The sequence below is a fragment of the Mytilus edulis genome, chromosome 12 (assembly GCF_963676685.1).
Source record: "Mytilus edulis chromosome 12, xbMytEdul2.2, whole genome shotgun sequence".
In the NCBI taxonomy this organism is placed as follows: domain Eukaryota; kingdom Metazoa; phylum Mollusca; class Bivalvia; order Mytilida; family Mytilidae; genus Mytilus; species Mytilus edulis.
The window spans coordinates 44,295,931-44,322,780 of NC_092355.1; the positions used below are offsets into that span (position 1 = coordinate 44,295,931).

The 26,850-nt window shown below is 31.2% G+C and overlaps 1 protein-coding gene across 1 annotated transcript; it reads left to right on the top strand.

Moving 5' to 3' along the window:
* Window positions 1-382: 382 nt before the first annotated feature.
* LOC139498548 (glutamate--cysteine ligase catalytic subunit-like) lies at window positions 383-26,551 on the top strand. Its single transcript, XM_071286987.1, has 16 exons — window positions 383-902; window positions 8,619-8,728; window positions 10,491-10,610; window positions 11,672-11,737; window positions 15,224-15,337; window positions 15,746-15,804; window positions 16,367-16,584; window positions 17,370-17,486; window positions 18,010-18,148; window positions 20,178-20,290; window positions 21,182-21,274; window positions 22,232-22,336; window positions 23,593-23,674; window positions 24,393-24,511; window positions 24,986-25,103; window positions 25,715-26,551. Exons 1-16 carry the CDS (start codon window positions 753-755, stop codon window positions 25,978-25,980), a joined length of 1,989 nt encoding a protein of 662 aa, XP_071143088.1. The 5' UTR covers window positions 383-752; the 3' UTR covers window positions 25,981-26,551.
* Window positions 26,552-26,850: the final 299 nt, after the last annotated feature.

Sequence of the window (26,850 nt, forward strand, 5' to 3'; positions counted from 1 at the left end):
CGGATCCCGAAAGGGTCTATCCCAAAATCCCGAGCTTAAAACACCCGATCCCGAACGGTCCCGAAAAAGGCCCTGTCCCCACTCCTGAGCACCCCTCTATTCTCGTCTCTGAGGTTCTCTGACTGTAGCCCTTAGCGGAAATCATCAACTGATGATCACTGATCCTGCTTCAGCAACCTTGGCAGGTAATTCATCCCAGCATTTTATGATTTTTTTTGTAAAGAAGGAGGATACTTGACTCTTAAATATTTGATTGACTATTATTCTCTATTGATGATTCTTTATTTTTTGTCTGTTTTCTCATATAGACTACATTAACTGGTTAGATATGATATTCCCAGGTTTTCTCTATTCATTATTATCGGATATTGTTGACAATATACCCGTATCTTTCCCCAGACCAATAAGGCCTCATAATTTCTGATATTTTGCGACTATTTCAAACTTTACTTCAGGACACACTTAAAGTAGACTAACAACGATGGTTAAGAGAAAGATTTTTGCATTTTCGAATTTTCTAGCTACTTCTAATGACTTGCGATTTTCAGATTGTTCTGACAACGTCCTAAATATTCACTCATTTGCCGAAGTACGCATGCGTGATTGACATTCTGAATGTAAACATAAGAAATGTGTTGGTAAATCGAAAATATATATGTTCTGCAATTTTGACATTTAAAAAACTCAAAACCATTTAAGCGTTAATTCTCCATTTAAAAGACGAGCCATTGGACTAGGTTCCATACTAAAAAATGGGATTACTATCAGAAGGATCGCCTCTCAGTTGGGAAGAAACGAAAAAACATGGGGACCACGTTAGGAAACATGGAATCCAACAGTTCATTAATCAGTACAAAAAGTTAAAGAGCAGAAGCCGTGATATACTGTACTGGGGAGATGAGGTAAACTTTTATGAGACTCGTTTGAAATAAATGTTAATAAGTATATGTATTCAGAACATGTTATGCAGGTCGACATTCCAGTTACTCAACCGTTTAACAGATTCCAACAATCTCAATAGTTAAAAGGCAAATTATAGGTCTAAATGGACATTTTCAATGTAATTAGCAAAGTTTCTTTCTCATTTGCATGCATGTGTGTAGGTATAAAAGCTTTAATGGGAATGGAAAAAAAGGGGGGGGGGGGGGGGGGGTGATTTCTACTGTTTGTCAGATAGTGTTTGTGTAGAGACTTGGGCAAAAGATTTGATAATTTCTCCAGACAAACATAATTTCTTTCAACCAGATACCAAATGACATCTTCTTTAGTCATACAAACTGCTTCTACTAAGAAAGAAGAAGTACAGAAGTGCTTATGGTCAAATATTTATTCTTTCAAAGGCTCATTATGGATCAGAATCAACTGCCCACACAACTAACAACATCAACCATAGTTAATGGATAGTTAATGGATACTGTGCAGTCTTGAAGGCATGCTCTGAAACAAACTGAAAAATAAGGTCATTTACAATACTAGTAGTTTTAATTGTATGTTGAATGATTTGTATTCAGGATTGCATAGCTAGAAGAAGAGAAAGTACATGTATTTCCATGTACATTGTACCTTCTCGTGAACGGTTCTGCTTAAAAATTTAGAAGCTCTCCTTCCAACACAATTTCAATCTCATGATCAACATGTATTGAACAGGAGCATATTAAAATGCATGTTTCAATTCATTTGAAAAAGGTTGAACATGTTGAAGGTGAGAGCTGCATGGGAACAGTATAACTCTGTTTCTGTATCGTATCTTTATTAACTATGACCCGACGATAAAATCGACTACAATTACATGTAGGTGATAAAATCGACTACAATTAGGTAGTGTCAAGTCCCGCCAATATATTTGTTCTTAGTGAGAGTAACATGTTTTTTTTTTCTAATTAAAAAGTGACTAGTATTTGTTCCCCATTACAGAACATCACAGACACATGACAGATTGTAAAATTGATAAATTTCTGTAAAACTTGGAGTGACATAAAAAAAAAATCTCAAGTAAATAAAAGGAGATGTACAAATGTAGCTTAGGGTGATAGTGTACTCAGTTTAGTGAGACATCAACCAATAGACAACCCAATGACAAAAGTTGGGCCACATTTCATAAAAATGTTTCAAATTGATTGAAACATTGTATTATGACAGTAGGTCAATAAACATGATAAAGTAAAGTCATTTACAATGATATAAGTATAGCATGTATAGCAGAACATGTCTGCATGCATGTTAAGCATGACAAAAATATAACACTGAATACATAAATGTGTATGCATCATGTTTTTAAATGTACATGCATATGATGTACATTTGTACATGTACATCACATTGTAATTTAAGAATTTTTGCAACTGGAGGTCAAACATGCAACAATTCAATCAATCATGTAATTGGGGCTAACTGCATTTTTTTTACCATAATTTAGTGTTCTTGTACATTTTATATTTTCATGGGGGGATTCTAAAATAGGCATAATGAACTGACTACTAAAAAAGACTAGATAACCAAAAAGAAAAGCCAGGCCTTGCTATCATACAGATTTAAAGTATGATTATCCTACTCTTACCCAGAATTCAACCAATCAAAATACTGGATTTGGTGTTTCGAGTCAGAATTTGTGCTTTGAGTAATGAGTAAAGTTTTACGACTGCTGTCAGAGAGCCCAGGTAAAATGGTCTATAAAATTGAGAATGGAAATGGGGAATGTGTCAAAGAGACAACAACCCGACCAAATAAAAAACAACAGCAGAAGGTCACCAACAGGTCTTCAATGTAGCGAGAAATTCCCGCACCCGGAGGCGTCCTTCAGCTGGCCCCTAAACAAATATATACTAGTTCAGTGATAATGAACACCATACTAATTTCCAAATTGTACACAAGAAACTAAAATTAAAATAATACAAGACTAACAAAGGCCAGAGGCTCCTGACTTGGGACAGGCGCAAAAATGCGGCGGGGTTAAACATGTTTGTGAGATCTCAACCCTCCCCCTATACCTCTAACCAATGTAGAAAAGTAAACGCATAACAATACGTACATTAAAATTCAGTTCAAGAGAAGTCCGAGTCTGATGTCAGAAGATGTAACCAAAGAAAATAAACAAAATGACAATAATACATAAATAACAACAGACTACTAGCAGTTAACTGACATGCCAGCTCCAGACTTCAATTAAACTGACTGAAAGATTATGATTTCATCATATGTACATCAGGCACAATCCTTCCCGTTAGGGGTTTAGTATCATACCATCATAACATATATGAGAAGAACATAACCCGTGTCATGCCAACAACTGTTTTTAGAATAAATGTGTTTAGTTCCGACGCAAAGACCTTATCAGTGACTCAATATTAACGCCAAAATATGCAATCTTTAATGACTTGACAACAGTATCGTAATTATATCCCTTCTTAATAAGTCTATTCAAAGGTTTTTTAAATAAGTCTATTCAAAGGTTTTTTATACACAGACAAAACAAGGATTTTTCTATGGTGTGCCCATTATTTGGAGGAAGGAATCAGGGGTACCACAAAAAAATCCATGTACAAGTTGTACATTTATTTTCACCATTGACCAATGCTTATGATTAGCAATGAATTACTGTGTTACATCATGTTTTGTTTATGAAACCTTTAATTACCTCTTTATCATCTCAGCTTAAAAACGTTGGTACAATCAAAAACAGGATATATATATCATTTCACTTTTATGGAAAATTAGAAAAATTGCCTTTATTGTACTCACTTATATCTCTTATGTAACTTAATAGATTTGTTTGTTTCCTGATGACCTCCTTAAATAATGTAAAACATATACTTACAATGACTTACATGTGAAAGTATAATGAATTGGAAAAAAAATCTCTTTTACTTTATATTTGAATATATATCTAATTAGAATCTCTTGAGAAAAAAAAACAATTTTGTAAGTAACCATGGAAGGAGTCATGAAAGGAGTTGGACTGTACATGTGTGCCATACAGGCCATTTAAACTAAAATATGCTATAATGGGAGCTTTTGGTGAATATTGACACAATCTTCTTGGTATTTTCAACATTTAGGCCAAACAAAACATATAGTGCGATAGGTTATTAATATTTGTTTTACCCAACATAATCTTATAAGTTTTTTTTGTCACTAAATGTACATGTAAATTGTATGTTTCATTTAACTCATAATTTTATTTTTATCGTTATTGGTAGAAAATTGGAATTTTTCATTGTTTTTATGTAATACAAAAAGCTCTGGCAAATTGTTGATGTAATAATTCAATTTCAACCACCCTGAAACCAATGGAAATCCGGGTTATTTTTTCATTTAGTTTTAGTTTGAGCAAGCTCCTGTTAATCCTTTTCAAATAGAATGCCTAATGTTTATATAATGATATATATTAAAGTTACATATTCTTTAAGTTATTTTTAGTTCTGTCAAATTTACTAGAGCAATAAAACTTATACTTTTGTGTCAATTTTAGTATTATTCATGCAATATTTAAACCTCATTCATGGTTAATTGTTCCAACATATGAATTATATTTAATAATGGACACATTTATATCTGAAATTCATACCCTTTGTCATAAATCATTGAAAAATAATCACACCCTTAAAATTAGTTCAAGTTTAAGTTGAAAACATGTACAGTTACCAAAAAAACCCAATCATATTTTAGTACTAATGTTAACCAATTTCAGAAAAACAACTATAAACGTGAGCAAAATGGTGCCAAAAAGAATTTTTACACAACCATATACATGATATATATTTAAAATGTTAAATTAATTTAAAAATGTTGAATAAATTAAAAAAAATGTTGAATAAATTAAAAAAAAATGTTGAATAAATTTAAAATTTATTACATTTCGCTCAAAATATCAAATAAATTCATTGATTGTAAATGTTTTAAGTTTAGCCTGTATGTCATACATGTACATTCATTTATCATGCTCATTAATAAATGGACTTGACAGCACATCTAATGTATTGTCATGTTTAAATCTGTCACTAAATGAACATAAACAACAACTGGCCCTTGCACTTGTGATCATTTCTCCAAAACCACAAATTTGGTTTAACTCCTCAATACACAAATTGCTTATTCAGCAGATATAGCACTTCGGAGTCTATGGTTTCACCAGCCTGGCTTTAGTGTTTGAAAACAAGTCTAATACCTTAGAAGTTCCAAACTGTGACTTGGCTCTCTTATTTAGTTACCATGTCATATACATGTATTACCTACATGTATGAAATAATCAATATATTAAGTGAATCACCCTCCTGCCTCAGCATTTGTTTAAAAATTTCATTTCCAAGTGTGAACTCTGCACTTCCCATAATGAGGTGGATAAATATAACATGTATAAAGTATTGGTTTTGCTCTATGTTGAAGGCTGCACAATTATTTATAGTTGTTCACATCCTCTTTATTAGTTCTCCAACTCTGTGGTGGGAAGGGGCTTCATTTGCAATTTAGAAAGGTCTCCTTATTTTTAAACAGGCAAACTTTGTTCTTTAAAACCTTTTACTATTTAAATTTTGTTTAGCCAGGTCTTGAGGAATGTTAAACCTGCAGACTTTAAATAAACCTATTTTTATTTTGCTCTGATTTTGGATGGCCATGGCATTACATTTGTGTAGTTAAGTCATATGAGTGATATATTTAAATACCTGAATTTAATTGATTAAAATGTGTATGGTACATATAATTAAATGTTTAAATTGGAACATCACAGTAATTCATAGAAAGTGCTTTATCATTCAAAAATGTAAACAAGATCTTGAAAAATTTAAGTTGCAAAAACTAAATTTAAATTTGTCTTAGTCATGATCAGGATTTTCTAGTGAGCCTCTAGATTTTATATTATTCTGTTTAAGGAGGCTCGCGGGTATAAGATTTTCAGAAAAAAATGAAACACTTATATTTCATTACAAATTTTATCTTTTGCCTTAAGTAGTGGTTACTTTATCATAGGTACAAAAATCATTCCAAAAAATCAATTTGTGTTAGCCCCAGGTGACTTTTAAAATGTAGATAATATTGAAAAAGCTCCAAATTATCTCCCTTTGGTGCAAAAATGCCAATTTTTAGCATTAAAATTGAAATATCTTTTTTGAATCATCGGTAACCTATATTTTTTATTGTTTTTTTTTCAAATAAGCTGTACATAAAATAAAAAATGGTGAAATTTTAGCGATTTCTGTAATTTAGTTCTTTTTTTATTTCGATATTACCACTATTTCTCCTATTAGTTCAACAGAAAAAAATGACATCAACAAAAATATATGTTTCTTTCGAAGCCAGATTGTGGGCGTAAATGAACGGTGACCCCATCTTTTTATTTCATTTTTCTATTAAGTATAAGATAAGGCCAATTAAAATTAATTGATAGATTTTCATCCCCGCCCGCCCCGATTTTTTTTATTTTTGAAAAAATTACGATTTCCGGATTTCGTTCATTTCCGTTACCGGTAACTGTCGATAATTTCGTTTCATGTAAAACTTCCTGTTTCAAATTTCGGTTATCGTATTTCTTAGAGTATTCTTATTGAATGATTAAGTCGATATATTCTGCTGATCTATAATGACAACATCATTTACCGAGAATAGAGATTGATTTCGAGAAGGGCGTGAAATATTCGGGTTACGAGTAATATGCTGTGTCCAAGAACGCAAATTGCCGTATGTCAGAAATGACACAAATGTTTGTGAGTAAAACACCTTGGATTTGTTTTATTTATACAATGACTTTGTGTCAAGAAATTTGGACTGTGAATGAAACCCAAAAGCGTATAAATCGTGGAACACATTTGACTGGAATAAAGAATTTGAACTAATTTGCTAATTTGAAGCATGAACCTTTTTAGATTGGTGTCAGACCGTATATTGAGTTCAGAAAATCAACAAACATACGCATTTTTAAGTTATTAATTTCTAGCAAACTCTTAGATTTAACTTTAGCCATGCCTTTCGATTATTTTGTAGAAAAACAGCAAACATCCTCTGTGCCAATACCCACGATAGAGTCATTAAACAACTTTATGTTCTACATTGTATTAATTATATTTGCATCTTGCATATTTAAAAGGACCAACCCTATTATTTCAACACTGTTTGAGTTTTCATTTTATTCTGTACTTATCGTACTCGTGTTGCATACCAATGCACTTGCTTCATTTTATAAGGACAACAAAACATTACTTAGAAAGCAAAATACACTTGATGTAGGTAGTCCAACTAAAAAGAGCATTTCTCCACATTTCTGATGTTTACTATAAAATATGTTTCTAAAGCGGCAATTACATGTAGAATAGTGGTTGCTATAAATCAGAGATATATATTTACAAATTTGAAAAAGCGGCACCAGCATATGGAGTATATTTGTCTCAATTGATACATTACTTTAGAGCTTAAGCTCAATGTACATTGATTTTGTTGAACGAGGAATACTGCTTTCTCAAAAGTTGATAAGACAGGACTAAGAATCAATCAAATTAAGGTCATCGCTCAAGCAACTTTGTGGTCGCCATCATGAGCTGATTGGCCATCATTACAAAAGTGTGTCAGAAATCATATCTCGGTGATATTTTTCCTCAGTCATAACAACCTTCCGTCATTACTGAACTGAACAAAAAAATAACACGACGGGTGCCGTATACAGTGCAGGAAATGCTTACTCTTCCAGAGCACCTGATTTCAAACCTGGTTTTTAGTGGAGTTGTTGTTTCCTACTTATTATTTGTAACTGTTGATGTAAATGTCTTTTGGTTTCATGAGTCTTTGGTTACTCATTGGTTTTGATTGTTATTGTCTTACACACGATACCTTATGGATGTATTTACATGATATAAGCTTAGGATGTATTTACATGATATAAGCTTATTATTACACTTGCATATATGAATAACACGTGACAAGAAGGTTTTATATGAAATAAAATTTTAAAAATAAAATCCTCCCACCCGTCCGATTTTTTTCAAAAATTTGGATGAAAATCTACTAATTAATTTTAGTTGGCCTAAAGTACATTTGTAGAAAAATATAGGGAAATCCTATATTAAATAAAAAAATCTATTTAGACCCGCGAGCCACCTTTATCATTTTAAAAGTTAACAAAATCTTCATAAATAAATTGAGAAAAAAGGAGGATTGATTGGTGATTGATTTATGTTGCATCAGCACAAAAAGGCTTTATCACAGGGAAAAGAAAGGGGTGATTATTTGTATAACTTCATTAAAATGTGTATGTATTTTGCATGAGCTAATTATTGCTTCAAGGCTTACCACTTTAGACCTAGGGTAATGAACCACTTAAATACTGACCCCTAGCATGGTTTATGGGAGCTTATACATGTACATCTAGATATAAAAAAGTATAAAAATTACACTTTATTCCAATATTTCTCCTAGATGAAATGCAGCATTGAAAAAGTTACAAATTTATGTCATTGTTCATGTGTTTCATGTATTGTTGAAATGTGCATCTGGTGCAGAAAAATGGGTATTGTTAATGTTATAATATTATATATCAAAAAATTATTGATGTATTTATAAACACACCAATGAACCTACATCTGCTTTTAAACTTTAAATTGAAATAAAATGACATTTTTGTTTTATTTTTTCAGGTGGAATACATGCTTGTAAAGTTTGATGATGAAAAGAAAACTGCCAAGCTGAGTCTAAATGCTGGAGAGGTGTTAGACAATTTACAGCAGTGTGAGAAGTTATGTCCTCAGTAGGTATTATATGACAACTGAAAAATAAACAATAAATCATTATCTGATTAAGAAAAATAGTCCTCAATCGCAAGACTTCCTTTTGATCCCCTTCTTGCATGTCAATGCTTAAATATTCTGTGAATAAAGCGTTACCAAGTAACAAGATAGACAAGGTGATATGCTTTAATAACAGTGCCTGATGTTGATAAAACATAACCAATTTCGGTCCTTTAATCATGTAATCATGGACCTTCTTCAGAGGGTGATTCAGTCTGTACATGTTGGTCCATAATTGCCAGATTTGTAAATCAAAGTGTGATCACTTTCATTCACTAGCAATCATTAGGTTCACATATAAGTAGTGCACATATACATTATTTAGTTAATTCAATAATGCAGTATAAATAGTAGAGTCTAGAGAAGATGACCTACTTACAATAATGTATCTGATTTTAAAATAATAGACCACTTTCGAGTTCATCCGTCACCGGAAAAAACTCGTCAATTATACGCGCCTTTATGACGTCATTTACCAGATAGAGGGGGTCGCCTGTATCCCTGCACTATTTACGTTCATCAAGCGTCTTGGTGATCGTCATTGTGCAGGATAAACTAGAAATTATGGTTGTTCTGTAGGTACTTAATGACAATTCCCTAATGACATCAATGCTGATTGTCAATTTTGATAATTCAATTTGTCGTATAATTCGTACAATATAGAATTATAGTTTTCCAACCACTCGCTCAACATTGGAATGGAAGTGACGACGCCCCTAAACGCACAGATGACGTTCACTAAAACCAGAGTTTTTGACGGAAATGCATCGAACTCGAAAGTTGTCTATTAATTGATTACACTGATTTTACCTATGGATCTATTTCATTGGTCAATTAAAAATAAAATTTGACTCAGCAGATAAAAGATGAGTAGGTTTTAGATATAATTTGTAAAAGTGAATGAAGAAAATTTTTCATATAGATATATATCTGTAAAAGTCCATTAAAAATTTTGATATTATCTGAATAAGTTTAAAGTTTTATACATAATGTAGAATTTTGAATAATGATTTCAGTCTTGGTTTTGGGTGTAGGCTTTGATCATTTATAACAATGCATCTTAAAACCCTACATTAACAATACCAATTTTGACAGAAAATTATACTAGAAAAAAGACATGGCCTACATGTATAATGGTTTACTTTTACAAATTGTGACTTGGATGGAGAGTTTTCTCATTGGCACTCATACCACATCTTCTTATATCTATGATAAAAATTTTGAAATATAATAGTTACATAATATAATAATACATGGTATTTGAAAAGGATATCAATAAAATGTATATGTTTCTTTATAAATAAATTTTTGAAGTAAACTTATGAGAACCTAGCATTTTATATACAGTGCAATTTTTAGATAGGTTCGAAATGATAATAGACTAAATTTATTACAAATTGGTCACTTTCATATTTATCAAATATACTAACATCCATGATGCATTTATATGCCAATAGCTGGGGAAGCTCTAGTTGTAGAACCGTAGCTCTTAGGTCCATAGTAAAAAAATATCATAAATGACTTGAAAGCTACAGTGCCAAATTTAGGAAAGCTCTGATTGATTTTTCTATTCACTTTGCTTAGTTTGCTCTGCTTTCACAGTTAGCAACAGGATAACCAGTAACTTTGCTTTGCTTTCACAGTTAGCAACAGGATAACCAGTAACTTGATCAAGTAAATCTTTTAATCATTACTTTGTTTAAAGGTATTGTTTATTTTCAGGGACCATCCTTCTACATGGAGACCAGAGTATGCAGGGTACATGGTGGAAGGGACACCAGGAAAACCTTATGGTGGTTTGTTGGCCCACTTCAATGTAGTAGAATCAAATATGAGGCTCAGGTAAGGGACCAAATATTGCAACAGATGTATATTTTTTTAAGGTGGTACATACAGGTATAAATAATATTGGGCAAAGTAATCTATTTGTAGTCTAACGTGCAAATCTTGACTGGAATGCATGATTTTGGGATAGTGGGCTAGGAAAAAAGTATTCCTTTATTGAGAAATCCATTCCACTTGCATTTTTCAATCTAATAATCCTTCTGACATTCTTAAATGTTTCATATATACACTAAAGATGTGCACCTGACCATTTGATACACATTTGGAGATAATTTAATTTTTGATGTAACGCGTCTTCTGATTGGCTGACGTTATTTTGTTATCAGCCCATAGACATAATTTAGTCATATAACCGTGACGTCATCAACGTTTTTACATGGTTTTCTACGGTTTAAAATGGAATTTAGAATTAAATTATGAGAAATGACTGTAATATTTTTTCTGTCTATTCGAAATAACATAAAAAATGTGGTGCACACTGTTAAATAACCTGCTACACGCGTTATTCAGTGTGCACCAAATTTTTTATGTTATTTCGAAAAGACAGAAAAAATATTACAGTCATTCCTTAAATAAGTTTGCATACCATTCAGATGGTGAAACTTACACAATTTTCAGACACATTCTGAATAGATTTACCATCTTTTTTTCTATATAACAACCAACAGTTTTAAACCCAGAACCTTCAAACTAGAATGTTTCTTTATCAAATGAAAATATCACCTGAACTTTTTTTCCCTATTTGCAGACACTTTGCAGATTTTCTAGACTAAGTAAATATCCACCATTATTTTGAATGCCCATTTATTGTCTGTTTTAGCTAATATATACATATAGGACTGTAGTGTTCTTTAGCCTACCTTATTTTTAGAGTAATTTTATTATTGTACCATGCATATGTAAGTCATTGACCCACTTTTAAAGTTTTAGTTTATTTACTTTTGTTCTTAATATTTGAAGATCATATCAACACAAATATTAGAAAAAACTATTTCAAACCAAGGACCTTGTGAAAATCTAAAATGTTTATTTAATTTATTTATTTATTTTTTTAACAGGAGAAAAGAAATCCAACAAGCTTTGGGACCAAATGAAGTGCCACTTAGTCTAACATCATACCCAAGGTAAGAACACAGGAGACAAGAATGTGTCCCAAGTACACAGATGACCCATCCGCACTATGATTTTCTGTGTTCAGTGGACCATGAAAATGGGTCAAAATCTTTAATTTGGCATTTAAATTAGAAATATCATATCATAGGGAACAAGTTTACTAAGTTTCAAGTTGATTGGACTTCAACTTCATAAAAAACTACCTTGACCAATAACTTTAACCTGAAGGGGGACAGACAGACAAACCGACAGAAGGATGAACAGACAGACGAACAAACGGACCCACAGACCAGAAAACATAATGTCCATAAATGTATGGGGCATAAAAATATTGGTGCACATACAGGAATTTAAAAAAAATTGTTGATAAGATTGTGTATTTTATACTGTAAATTCCTTAATTAAAAGTGGTAATGAAAAAAGCATGAAGCTGTTTACAATCTCTTTATTGGTTCAATATGTGGGCAAGTTGTCTGGTATAATATCTCCTTAATACTTATAACTATGGCCATTTTCCCTGAACTAGTACATATTTTTATTTTTGGGGCCAGCTGAGGCCCAGCAGTGGGTGTGGGAATTTCTTGCTGCATTGAAGACCCTTTTGGTGGCCTTTCAGCTGCTATCTGCTTTTTGGTAGAGTTGTTCTGTCTTTGACATATTCCCCATTTCCATTCTCAATTTTACCTGATATTCCATCTTGATTTCCACGAATTTAATGAAATATTCATTTCATTGTCTATTTGAAAGATCTGTGGTTATAAATCCCAATTATAAATGCTTGCACATTGAAGATTGGAAAACATGAATAAAGGAAGAACTCATTCTTTATCTTGAAATAATGTTTCTTAGTTTATTATTTTATTTCAACATACGGTAGTTTCCTTAAAATGCATGTGATTTCTTAATGAGAGAAAATTTAGTATGATAACTGATATATAGTATTATATATCTTTAATACTCTCTATCTTATTTTTTCTCTTAATCTCTCTCCCACTTCTCTGCAAAAGTTAAAGAAAAAATCTTCTTTTTAAACTTTGTGTTTTTGCACTTAAGATGCAGGTCGATCCTGGTTTATTAGAGTACAATATACAATGATATAGTAAAATTTGTTGGGGAGGTATTATTTTTCATGTTGATGTTTTTAAAGATTAAAATAGAAATTTATTTCAAAGGCAACATGCATTAAAAGGAGATTAATAGTACATTGTATTTTTATACAACATTTTGTTAGTATTATCTAATGTAAAAGTTTTAATCCTGGTGGAAATGAAATTGTACTAATATGATTATGTTTATGTTTGCTTTAAAGATCTAAATTTACAGTCATATATATATATAACATTTTTAATTGTATGAAGTAACATTTGTTAATAATGGATACACATTAGTTTTATTTCAGTAAATACACGTAATTATTTTATGTGGGCTGGTTTTGTTTTTCTTTTATCATGTTTATAAGAGTTTAAAATTTAAAAATAATAGTAATTTCAAAAGTTGTAAAGGTATATTTGAAAACAGATAGAGACGAACCCATATAAGACCTATTTTATATCTTATATATTTTAGAAATGTAAAGTGCCAAAATATTTTGAGATTTATCTTTTAATTCTGAAGCAATTCGTTTGAAACAATAATTTTTAACCGGATTTTTGTGACAAAAATGTCGGTTATTGATTTGGGGATGTACGGCGGGCGGGCGGTCGGGCGGGCGGTCGGTCGGTCGGGCGGGCGGGAATCAAATGTTGTCCGTGCATTAACTCATGAACCGTTCAACCAAAGCTTTTAAAATTTTAATATGTTGTTACTGACAACCAAATGAAGGTCAAGTTCAATAATGGCGATTTTGACTTTTACCGTTCAGGAGTTATGGTTCTTGAAAGATTGAAAAATGGAGTTTCCAGTCGTGTCCCTGCATTTTTGCATGAACTGTTCTACCTAAGCTTTCCAAATTTTAATATGTTGTTACTGATGACAAAATGGAGATCAAGTCCAATAATGGCGATTTTGACTTTTACCGTTCAGGAGTTATGGTTCTTGAAAGATTGAAAAATGTAGTTTCCAGTCGTGTCTGTGCATTTACGCATGAACTGTTCTACCTAAGCTTCCCAAATTTTAATATGTTGTTACTGATGACAAAATGGAGGTCAAGTTTAATAATGACGATTTTGACTTTTACCGTTCAGGAGTTATGGTTCTTGAAAGATTGAAAAATGGTGTTTCCAGTCGTGTTCGTGCATTTACGCATGAACTGTTTTACCAAAGCTTCCCAAATTTTAATATGTTGTTACTGATGACAAAATAGAGGTCAAGTTCAATAATGACGATTTTGACTTTTACTGTTCAGGAGTTATGGTTCTTGAAAGATTGAAAAATGGTGTTTCCAGTCGTGTCCGTGCATTTTCTCATGAACCATTCAACCAAAGCTTTTGAAATTTTTATATGTTGTTACTGATGGCAAATTAGAGGTCAAGTTCAATAATGACGATTTTGACTTTTACCGTTCAGGAGTTATGGTTCTTGAAAGATTGTGAAATGGCGTTTCCATTCATGTTGTTGCATTTACTCATGAACCATTCAATCTAAGCTTTTCAAATTTTAAGATGTTGATACTGATGACAAAATGGAGGTCAAATTTGATATTGACGATTTTCACTTTCACCATTCATCAGTAATGGTTCTTGTGATATTGCCAGGACACAAATAAATATTAATAAATCCGGTTTGCTGTCGTTGTGACAGCCTCTTGTCATTTGATGCTTGACAAATATCTTAAGGGTATGATTAAGCGTTTTACCAGTCTCTAACTAGTGAAAGCTACCTTTTTGAATTATGATAATTTTTGGTAATACTTCAAAAAATAAATGAAAAAGTCACATTTTGTCCTGTAAAATTTTCTTTTTTTGTTCAATATTTAAATCTCTCAAAAGTGTATGAAAAGTGTAAATATGTTTAGAGTTTATGTTTGACATGAGGAGTATGCATATGAGATAACAGTCATGTTGAGATGCCAAAGACAATGCAACAGTTTGGTGGACCTTTTCATTTGAGGAATTTTAAGCCAAAATATTTCCTAAAAATTTGCTAATTCCATCAATGTGTGAACCCTTAGGGTTGTAAACATAGTTGTAAGGTATGAGCACTTTTCTGATTTGTCAGACTAACACTCCTGATTACCAATTCCTTTTTCAATAATAAATGAATACATTTTTCAATATGTTGAATGAATTTCAATATTTTGTCACACTATTCTTAGAAATGCGTAGAAGAATGGCTTTATATTTAAAATTGAGAATGGAAATGGGGAATGTGCCAAAGAGACAACAACCCGACCATAGAAAAAAACAACAGCAGAAGGTCACCAACAGGTCTTATATTTAGTCTGCAGCTTTCTATTAATGTCAACAACAAGAAATCATGAAAGTAAAGCAAGCAAGACATTTCAATGTGTGCTCTCTTGTTATAAGATTAATAATCATACTCTTATGAATATTTTTCAGGTTGGGTGTAGGAAATTTTTCAGACCCAGAGACAAAGACAACACCAGAAACAGGAGCTTCAAAGTCAATCTTTTTTCCTGATGAAGTCATTTTTCAAGGTCATCCTAGATTTAGGTCAGTAGGTCAAAAATACATAGGAATCTCAGATTTTTTTTTTAACTATTGCATATGTACATACTAAATGACAGAGTATATTAGTTCATTGATTATAATTATCAGAAAGACAGAAACAAAGAAAAATTCCAGCTAATTTAAGAAGCTTTTAACTAAAACTGAACCATGACATATATCGCAGCCAGAAAATTGAAAACATTGAACCAAAATCAGTTTAGAAGAATTAAGAGGAGACATTTTTTGTTTGTTTATCTTAGCTGCAGTAATGGTAGCTTTTTGGACTTATGATTTTTGGTCCAGATATTACCAAAAAGTAAGCCAAGGACCATTAAAGCTGTACTGGTCAATAGGTTTTCATAACCCCAGGTTCATGGACTATTTTGTCTAATGTTTTGTTTTATATTGCAGGACTTTATCTAGAAACATTAGACAAAGAAAGGGTGGTAAAGTAGAAATCCAAATACCAAGTAAGTCAAACCAAATAGAATAAATTTTACATTATTATATTCCTGTCACCTGAATTAGGAGGTAAAGATAAACTCATTATTATAGATACAAGGATTGAAATTTTGTATTTGTGTCACACACACATTTTGTCTACAAAAGACTCATCAGTGAACTCAAATAAAAAAAAAAGGTTAAAACGGCCAAATAATAGAGTGAGTATTCTTTATTGTTGAATGATTTTTACAAAAAATTGCTTAGAATTCAGAAAGCTTATAGATTTCAATTGCTCTGAAACTATACCACAATGGTTAAAACCACAAGTAGAAGGTTTGGATTCATTTTAGGGGTTATGGGGCCAAAGTTTAGAAATTAAGGGCCAAAAACAAGCATTTTTCTAGTTTCAGCCAATAACTTGTGTGTAATTTTATGGATCTCTCTTAAATTGTACCACAATGTACCATATATCAAAGGGGAGGCTGGGATTAAGTTTTGGGTTATAAGTATAAATAAAAGTAAACTATTTTAAGATTGAACTAGTATATCTTACTGCAAATGATTATTGATATTTATTCTTAATTCCAGTATTCAAAGATAAGAAGACTCCATCCCCATTTATTGAGGACTTCAGTGCCCTTGGTGATGATGGGGAGGCAGCTAGAACAGCCAAACCAGACCATATATACATGGATTGTATGGGCTTTGGAATGGGGTGTAGTTGTCTGCAGGTCACATTCCAAGCTTGTAATATAGATGAATCCAGGCTTTTATATGATCAATTGGCACCCCTCTGTCCAATTATGGTATGAACTTTGTAAACATTTGACTATTGTTAACCTAAATTTCATGTACTGCGGACTTATTAATATAATTAATACCATTTTTTTTTTTGAATTTTGTGAATAAAGTAAAAATGGCAAAATGAAATGTTCACCAAGGTATATGTTGTTAGTAAACATGTATGCAAACTTTTGCAAATCCAAAAATTCAAATACCCCTGTAAATAATTGTTTTTATAATCTACCATAATAGATGAATTCTTACTAACCATGAGCAAGGTTTACCTGTTTATTAATAATACCTTTTGCACAGATTGTAAATGAACTATGATGAAAATTACATTTTTCACTATCATTTACTGTAAATTCAGAAATTTTTGCGTGCATTTATTATTGTGATTTTGTCATTTTAGACTGAAATGCAATTGAAATTTTTACGATTTTGAGAAAAATCCTGTTTTATTAATATAAAATATTTCAAAATTTGAGTTTAAATTATTGCGTTTTCAACTCTGTGGCATTTTTAGCAATAATAAAAACCTGGCAATCAATTATCATTTCTGAATTTTCAGTAACTAATATTTCATATAAAATCTTGTCTATAGAAATATAGTTCTGGCCTTGAGGTCATTATCATTTGGAATACAATAATCGTAATCAGACACATGGAAATACTGGAAGTGGTGTTTTGAACACATGTTTGTACTCAGAGTACTATTAAAAGTAAAGTTTTATGATTGAGAGCCTGCATTTTCATATGACCTTCTTTCATGTTCTTTGACTTTATACTATGTATTGTCTACTTACAGTTAGCTTTAAGTGCAGCTTCGCCTGTGTATAGAGGATACCTGTCTGACATAGATGCTCGATGGACTGTGATTTCACAATCAGTAGACGATAGAACAGATGAGGAGAGAGGCAAAACAGTAAGGATCTCAATCATTTATTATCACTGATGTCTTTAAAACATATTAAAATTTAAATGTCTCGAGTGAAGAAATATAGTATTTATATAAACTTTATACTTTGAGTCAAGTGTCTGACCAACAAAGATTGGATGAAACTTTTCTGAAAAAAAGAACTTATCCTGTTGGTTGTTTTACATTACAACATGGCAAATTGTTTTCTAGATAAGCAATTCCGGCTCTTTATAGTGTCTTTTTCTTTTTGAAAGTTATGAAAGTTATCGATAAAGCTAAAAAAAAATATTTTAATACAGTGGCAAAGTTTTCAAGTGTTGTTTAAATAGGTTATATTTAGCTGAGCTCCAAATCTTATAATGTAATTGTATGTATTGCTCTTACCTGAATAAACATTATTATTATTATTATTGTTTGAATAACAGAATAACTTTTTTTTTTTTGTAAAGAGGCTACAGTTAGAGTAATAGAGGTTTAAAAAAAAGAAATAGAGTGTAAAGATTGTATAATACTGTTTCGCTGATTTCAGGAATTAAAGAATGATAGATTTCAAATTCACAAGTCCAGATACGATTCTATAGACAGTTATTTATCACCAATCTATAAATGTTACAATGATATAGAGCTTGTATTGGACCAAGATTTGTGTGATGAATTACAAAAGGGAGGTAAGTAGGCTTTGATTCTATAGACAGTTATTTATCACCAATCTATAAATGTTACAATGATATAGAGCTTGTATTGGACCAAGATCTGTGTGATGAATTACAAAAGGGAGGTAAGTAGGCTTTGATTCTATAGACAGTTATTTATCACCAATCTATAAATGTTACAATGATATAGAGCTTGTATTGGACCAAGATCTGTGTGATGAATTACAAAAGGGAGGTAAGTAAGCTTTGATTCTATAGACAGTTACTTATCACCAATCTATAAAGTTTACAATGATATAGAGCTTGTATTGGACCAAGATCTGTGTAATGAATTACAAAAGGGAGGTAAGTAAGCTTTGATTCTATAGACAGTTACTTATCACCAATCTATAAATGTTACAATGATATAGAGCTTGTATTGGACCAAGATCTGTGTGACGAATTACAAAAGGGAGGTAAGTAAGCTTTGATTCTATAGACAGTTATTTATCACCAATCTATAAATGTTACAATGATATAGAGCTTGTATTGAACCAAGATCTGTGTGATGAATTACAAAAGGGAGGTAAGTAAGCTTTGATTCTATAGACAGTTACTTGTCACCAATCTATAAATGTTACAATGATATAGAGCTTGTATTGGACCAAGATCTGTGAGATGAATTACAAAAGGGAGGAAAGTAGGCTTTGATTCTATAGACAGTTATTTATCACCAATCTATAAATGTTACAATGATATAGAGCTTGTATTGGACCAAGATCTGTATGATGAATTACAAAAGGGAGGTAAGTAGGCTTTGATAAGTACAAGATAGGTCAAAATAGAACAGAGTTTTGATTTTTTTTCTTCAGCTCTATTTATAAGCTTGGTACTGTTTTATTTGTAACGTTAATAAGATGGCAAATTACTATTTACTAACAAGGACCGTTTTCGTATAATATATCATATTACAGCAGTGTTATGTTAATAATGATTAGATTAAAATTATACCATAAGTTATCTCCCTTAATTTAAATTGTAATGCAATGTTAATAATGATTAAAAAATAAAATATCCTGAATTATCTTCCTCAATCAAAATGGCGATGTAATGTTAATAAAAAAATTTATTTAATCATATCATAAACATTTAAATTATTGGACAGATGTAATGTTTCCAAATAGGATATTTTCCCCATATGGCTATACAAATTTGAAAGTGCCCTCATATTTATTCTTTTAGTATATGCAATGATAGTTAAAATTTGTTAAATATACCATAAACGAAAATATTACAGCCAAACCTTGAAGGGGCACTTGCTGTCAAATTCCTGTTCATGGATTTTATGCAAATTCTCAAACTTTTAAAACTTATAACCATGTAAAACATTTATGCAAATTATAAAAAGTCTAAAATGAATAATTTAGAGGGCTTGGGCTGAATAATATGTAGCTTCATTTGTGTGTATTTTAGTCTTGACAACATTTAATTAACTATAAGTGATTTAGACATAAATAGAAATAGAAAGCCAAATTTTGCATTTGGGTTTTTCTATGCCTGTTTAATTTGCCTGTCTACAAAGCATGCTGAGAAAAAGGTGTGCTTGATTTTGATTTGTCGTTAGTTAAGCATCAATGTGATATGATGATGAATTTGACATATGTAATATGATATAAATACATGTATATAACATAGACAAAAACATGATAAACAATAATAATTTAATTTTGGCTGTAATGCGTCTTCTGATTGTCTATGTTATTTTGTTATCAGCCCATAGACATGATTTAGTCATGTGACCGTGACATCATCAACGTTTTTTCATGGTTTTACGGTTTAAAATGGAATTTAAAATTACATTATAAGAAATGACTGTAACATTTTTTCTGTTTATTCGAAATAACATAAAAATGTGGTGCACACTGTTAAATAACCCGCTTCGCGCGTTATTCAGTGTGCACTAAATTTTTTATGTTATTTCTTCATAGACAGAAAAAATATTACAGTCATTCCTTAAATAAACATAAAGAAATATTTCATGCATTAACACTTATGTATATTGTAGGCATTGACGAAACAATGGCTAGACACATAGCACATTTATTTATACGAGACCCTATATCATTATTTAGTGAAAAGCTCAATCAGAATGATGAAGAAGATACTGACCATTTTGAGGTACTTCTGCTTTAGAACATGTCAAATCATTTAATATAAATAAGAAGATGCAGATGTGGTATGAGTGCCAATTATACCTCTCTCCATCCAAGTCACAATGTTTAAAACGTGAACAATTACAGGTCAAAGTCCACCTTCAACACCAAACATTGGCTCATACAAATAGCAATCTATAATGCCTCCAAAGTGAATAGTGTAAAACCATTCAAATAGGAAAAAACAGTCTATATAAAAAACAAGAAACAAGAAACAATTGTTTGTATCCAGTTAAACTGATTGACTTTGTTTCTGTCGAAATCTGAATCATTTTTAATGGTCATATAGTCAGTTAAAGTTCAAGAATTTATGACTCTTTTCACAAGAAATCTTACTTTTATTGAAATAAATCTTAAGATATACTGAAGTGTTTCATATAACTCGCAAACATTATAAATTGTAAAAAAATTCTCACACAATATCAATAGACATTGTGGCATTGTTTATAACAAAGTTTCCACCAAACTTCTGCTAGGAGAACAAATATATATTGACACTTTAATACACTACAAAATTCATTTTCTGCAACATACTTTTTAAAGATCAAAATGATATACTGTAACTTCAGAAATTATTTCGTGCATATATTATTGCAATTTTTTAATTTTAGACTACAATGCAATTTTAATTATTGCGATATTGAGAAAAATCCTGTTTAATTCATATAAAATATTTCAAACTGCGAGTTTAAACTATTACGTTTACAACTCTGTCGCACTTTTAGCAAAAATAAAAACCTCGTAATATTATCTGAATTTTCAGTACTGCAAAGTTCATCATGAATTTGATCTCTTCCCAAGAAACTTAACTTAGATTCAGATACATCTGTAATGTTTTTATTCTTTGTCATTCTAGAACATCCAGTCAACCAACTGGCAGACTATGAGGTTCAAGCCTCCTCCACCAAACAGTAGTATAGGCTGGAGGGTGGAGTTCAGACCCATGGAGGTATGCGTTATTTGGATCCTTTTCCTTAAGCAGTTCTGCTGTTTCCTAAATTACTGTTAACATTTATATTGCAAAAGCAAAGGAACTTAAATTTGCAAACTGATTTATTCCTTACGTCGTAACTACAATCCCCTTCCCTTTCATGAATGTGACCTACCGAATTAGACTATTTACCGGATTTGTAATCACATAAGCAACACGATGGGTGCCACATGTGGAGCAGGATCTGCTTACCCTTCCAGAGCACCTGATATCACCCCTAGTTTTTGGTGGGGTTCGTGTTGTTTATTCTTTAGTTTTCTATGTTGTGTCATGTGTACTATTGTTTTTCTGTTTGTTTTTTTCATTTTTAGCCATGGCGTTGTCAGTTTGTTTTAGATTTATGAGTTTGACTGTCCCTTTGGTATCTTTCTTCCCTCTTTTCTTTTACTATTTAGTGAAAAAAAAACTCTTTTATTCAGTCTTAAAGAAAATTGTAGCAGAAGCTTCAATTTTGTATCCAAGTTTTATTGTTTTCCCACTTGAATAATCTCATTTAATTGGCAACATCTTATAAATGTGTGATTCTGCTTGAAGTACACAAAATATATTTGTCTGAAGTCCAAATCTATTCCAGTCGCATGTATCAAGAAGAGTTAGGAAAGCAAAATACATAAAACATTGAAGCATATACAAAACATTAAACAGAAAACTAAGGGCTAGGCAACACAAACCCAACAAAAGAACACAAGGTGTTGTGGTAGGCAGATCTAGGGGAGTATTCTGTCAAAACCATCTTTGCTTGTAGGATCTGCAACCTTTAGCAAGAGAAAATAACACACATATAAAAAAAAACTCACATTCTTGAAGATCATGTTCAATGTACAAACAAATCAGAATGCTCTGCAATGGATAAAAGAAGAAAGGAATAGTTGGAAAATTGTTAATTAATAAAAAAAACATTTATAATTATTTTAGGTCCAGTTATCCAGTTTTGAGAATGCTGCATATGTAACTTTTATAGTGTTGTTAACTCGAGCAGTGCTGTCGTATGGACTGAATTTTGTGATTCCTATTTCTAAGGTAAGTCTTAGCAAGTCTTAGTTTTACACACAAACACAATAAAATTTCAAAATGAATTGAAGTTCTCTATTTTTAACATGAGTTTCTGCATTTCTTTCAATTTCATGACATTACAATTTTTTTATCATCACAATTCAAATAACATAAACTTGTATGAAAAAGAATGTGAACTGAATGATATTTAACAAATTTTAATAGAATATTACCAATTTCTGATTGGATTATGCCAGTAACACAGCTTCCCAAAACTGTATGTCTAATAGAATAGAAATGAACTTTAATGCCAGGGAAAAGCAGACCTCATGCCAATATACTCTTATTTAAAAATTATTGTGAAAAATATGATTGACAATCATTTGCAATAGTCAAATCTCTCATTCTTACTGTAAATTATTATCTGTCTTGGATTGATTTATCTCCCTTTAACCACATGTGTAATTATGTAGCACTTACAGGCTTGTTTGTATTTAAGGATGTTTGCTCCTCTACTTTTTGAATTTTTGTCAGATTTTCGGAATCCTCTGGTTTTATCTATGTATCAACATTAAAAGAATTTGCCCACTAACCCTTACTTTTCTTTTCATATTTTTATTACATATTATTTAAAAAGCCATATTTTAAAATTTTATAAAATCCTTGTTATTTTTTCATAGTTTTTTAAACAAAAAAGGTGCCAATGTTAAGTGAAAGAAAATTCTAGTGAGAATTATTTCCCGCCAAATTTTCATCCGCTTATATCTCGAAAACAAGCACACGGATCCCCCATTTTTTCTGCTTTTTTTAGTTTCTTTATATACTTTCAATTTATGACAGTATTTTAAAAAGCTTGTTAATTTTAAACAGAGAAGCGAACATTCTTAATACAAATATATGTGTGGACTATATTATCAGAGAAGCTGGTGACATTAGATGATACACATTGATTGATTATTGCTATGTGTCTAATAATTTTGATGTAATAAAGAACTGTTGGGGGAGGGGAGGGGGTTGTATGAAAAAAGAAATTCATATCTTAAAGTCAATACATGTGCTTCACTTATCCTCCTTATAAGTCAATAACATGTTACAGCAGTTAAAACATGTTTCTATATCTCTGTTAAAGAAATCATAAGTAAGTACAATGATAAGGGCACACACAAAAATGACAAAAAGATTGCTCTAAATGTGAAAAAGCAACCACTTAATTTTGTTAAACTAACATTATTTGCAGATACTTTTAATTTTTGTCTACAGTTGATATGTTTATATATTTCCAGGTGGATGAGAACATGAGAACTGCTCACAAGAGAGATGCTGTAAACAAAGACATGTTTTATTTTAGGAAGGATGTTTTTACTGGTAAGGTGAAAGTTTATAAACCTTGGCTATGATGAAAAATGCATGAAAGTAATGAATTGAACAATGATTTCAACACTTAATTTCTATCAATCAACTTTATTTACATTTTAAATGGTTTTTTTAAGATATATTAATTCAGTTCACAGTTTAAAAATTTAAAATATATTACTTAATGAGCCCTTTCATTTGAGTTTAGTTATTGATAGAAGATTTAAAAGGAACTTGAGAACTGTACTGTCAAGAAAACTAGTCACGATTAAAGTTTATATGCATGAATCAGTGTGTTAATTTAACAAAAAACAAGGCCATGTTTTGGTTATACTATATCAATATGAATCCATATGAATCTTGGATACAGGTTAAACACAAATTTGTGTGCTCAACGAATTACAATTTTTCTAAAGACTTTAAGCAGTCATTGGCAAAACTACGAAATCGAACATCCACCAGCATATGTCTTCCAGAATCCACAAAATTGGTCCCAAAGAAAATACCTGAATTCAATGTATCCCTACTAATTTACTAAGGCCAACTTATGTGACAATCTTTCTGAATCTGACCTCTCCTAATGAAAGTTAATCCTAATGTGTTCATATACATGGCATAAATTGTATAATTTACTTTGATTTATAAGTCAAGTGAATTGTTTGTTATGTATAGTGTGTTATGATGATACATCATTTAACATTGTGTTTCAAATTGATATTTTTGTTTCCAGATTGTTCTCCAGCAGACGTAGCCAAGTGTATGGCCTCAGGGAAATGTGAAAGGATTAAATGTTCTAACATTCAAGATGAATATACACAGATGACAATGAACGAGATATTTAATGGCAGTGTAAGGATTCTCTCATTTAAAGACAAAGCTTAGGTTCTATAATGAAACCTTTCTTGTTTTTCTATTGTCATAATTTTAGGTAGAGGTCTTTTTTACTAAATTGATTTTTATTGGATGAGAATGTGTATATTTCTTACACAGATACAGCTTTTTTTTTAAAGATCAGATTTTCAGTTAACAAAAGCTGCAAAATAATACTTTATTTGCCTTTTTAATTGTAAAATTAACTTATGATATAAAATAGAAGATGTGGTATGATTGCCAACGGTACAACTCTTCGCAAGAGACCAAATGACACAGAAATTAACAATTATGGTCAATGACGGCCTTCAACAATGAGCAAAGCCCATACCGCATAATCAGCATATAAAAGGCCCTGAAAAGACAATGTAAAACATGACACTTCTTTACAATTTAGTCAAATATATACAGTGATGATAAACAAAATATTTAAGAAGTATTGTATTTCTACAGGATGACTTTCCAGGTTTGATACCTCTGGTTAAACAGTACCTTAACAGTGTTGACATTGATATAGATACTAGCTGTACAATACAAAACTACCTCAAACTGATATCCAAGAGGGCCTCAGGTGAGTAAAACATAGATATAGGTACCAGTTATATCTATTGTAGATTACAAACATTTATAAACACAGACTATATATGATATTTTGCTATTAACAGTCATCTAGGTTCAATTATTATATAGGTTTATATGACCTTTGGCTGTCTTCATCTGGATTGATAATTAGATGGTGTCTGGTCAAAAATATACACGAGTCCATGCATTGTTAATTGCCTTGTTTGTAATTTGGACATAGGTTTTAGTGTGTTATAAATTAAATATAAGAATTTTAGTCATATTGTTGACCGTGAACTTTACAGCTAATGCTATTTAAGCACAACTATAAATCAACCTTACAGTATAATAAACTCCAAGGCCTGGTAGCTTTTTAAATTTTTTTTAAGGTTTTAAAATACAAATTGGGAATATATGTTAAAGATGAAGCAACCCAATGATCAAAATAGTGATACAGCTAGAAGTTATAACATATGATCTTCTACAGTAGGCACTTTTAGCTTTAAATCAATTGGTATCAATATCTGCCATCTCTGGCAAATTTTCTGTAGATTCAGTTGAGATGTAAATGTTGATATTACAACTTCTTCTGAGCTAAAAGATATTTTTCATTTATTTTAGGAGCTGAACCAACAATAGCAAAATGTATCAGGAACTTTGTGACCAACCATCCTGACTACAAGCAAGACTCTGTGGTGTCTGAAGAGATAAATTATGATCTGCTCAAGTTAATACATGAAAAGACTGATAATTGTGAAACTCTCTCCACTGATACTAAGTTTAGTTCAAAGACAAATGATGATATTCCTACTGCATTATCAAAAGCAGAAAAATTTCTCGCCCAGAAAAATCCACAGAAAAATATGACGAATGGACATAAATCATAAAAATGTTTTTAACCATTTATAACCTGGGGAGGAATGGACATAAATCATAAAAAAATGTTTGTAACCATTAATAACCTGGGGAGGAATGGAGTAGCTATTAGTTTTATAACTTACTGTGGATTCATTTATTTTCATTGGTACCAATTTTCATGTATCAAGGACGAGATGTATTTTCGTGGATATTTAAACTCGTGGTTTTACAAAAGTCCTCATACATACAATCCTATAGAAAATTTGAAATGAGTTAAAGATTTAAATTTGTTGTGCACCTGTAGCCACGAAATCTACGGAACATTGGTATCCAAGGAATAGTAATGAATTCACAGTACATGTCACAAATTTTAGTAATAATTGTTTAAACTGTAAATTCTAAAAAATGTGATGTTTCAATGATTGAAAAAAAATTAGGACAATACAAGTTTCAATAAGTTAAATTTGAACTTTTATGCAGTATTTCACTGGAATGCAGACAACCATGTTTGCCTGTGAGATAACAATTGTAATAATAGTTGCACCCCATAAGATCTAAATTTACAGTATACATGATATGCAATAAAAATACATAGTAATTATCTTTACCAGTTAAATTATGTTTTAATAGTTGTAGTGTGGACTCGTTTAAGTACTTGAAAAACATGATTAGATTCACTGAACCTCAGGACTGGCCAAAACTTTAGAAATAGATAAAATGATATACTCTGAATTCATCATGTTCAGTTTTTGTCGAGCCTGCAACTTTTGTTGCAGAAAGCTCGACATAGGGATAGTGATCCGGCGGCGTCTACGGCGGTGGCGGCGGTGTTAGCTAACTTCTTAAAAGCTTTATATTTTAGAAGGTGGAAGACCTGGATGCTTCATACTTTGTATATA

Excerpts from the sequence above, each read along its gene's own strand:
- LOC139498548 (XM_071286987.1), top strand. The coding sequence starts at position 753 with ATGGGATTACTATCAGAAGGATCGCCTCTCAGTTGGGAAGAAACGAAA. Across the intron at positions 8,729-10,490 it reads TGTGAGAAGTTATGTCCTCA|GGACCATCCTTCTACATGGA; the intron begins GTAGGTATTATA and ends GTTTATTTTCAG. Across the intron at positions 24,512-24,985 it reads ACGAGATATTTAATGGCAGT|GATGACTTTCCAGGTTTGAT; the intron begins GTAAGGATTCTC and ends GTATTTCTACAG.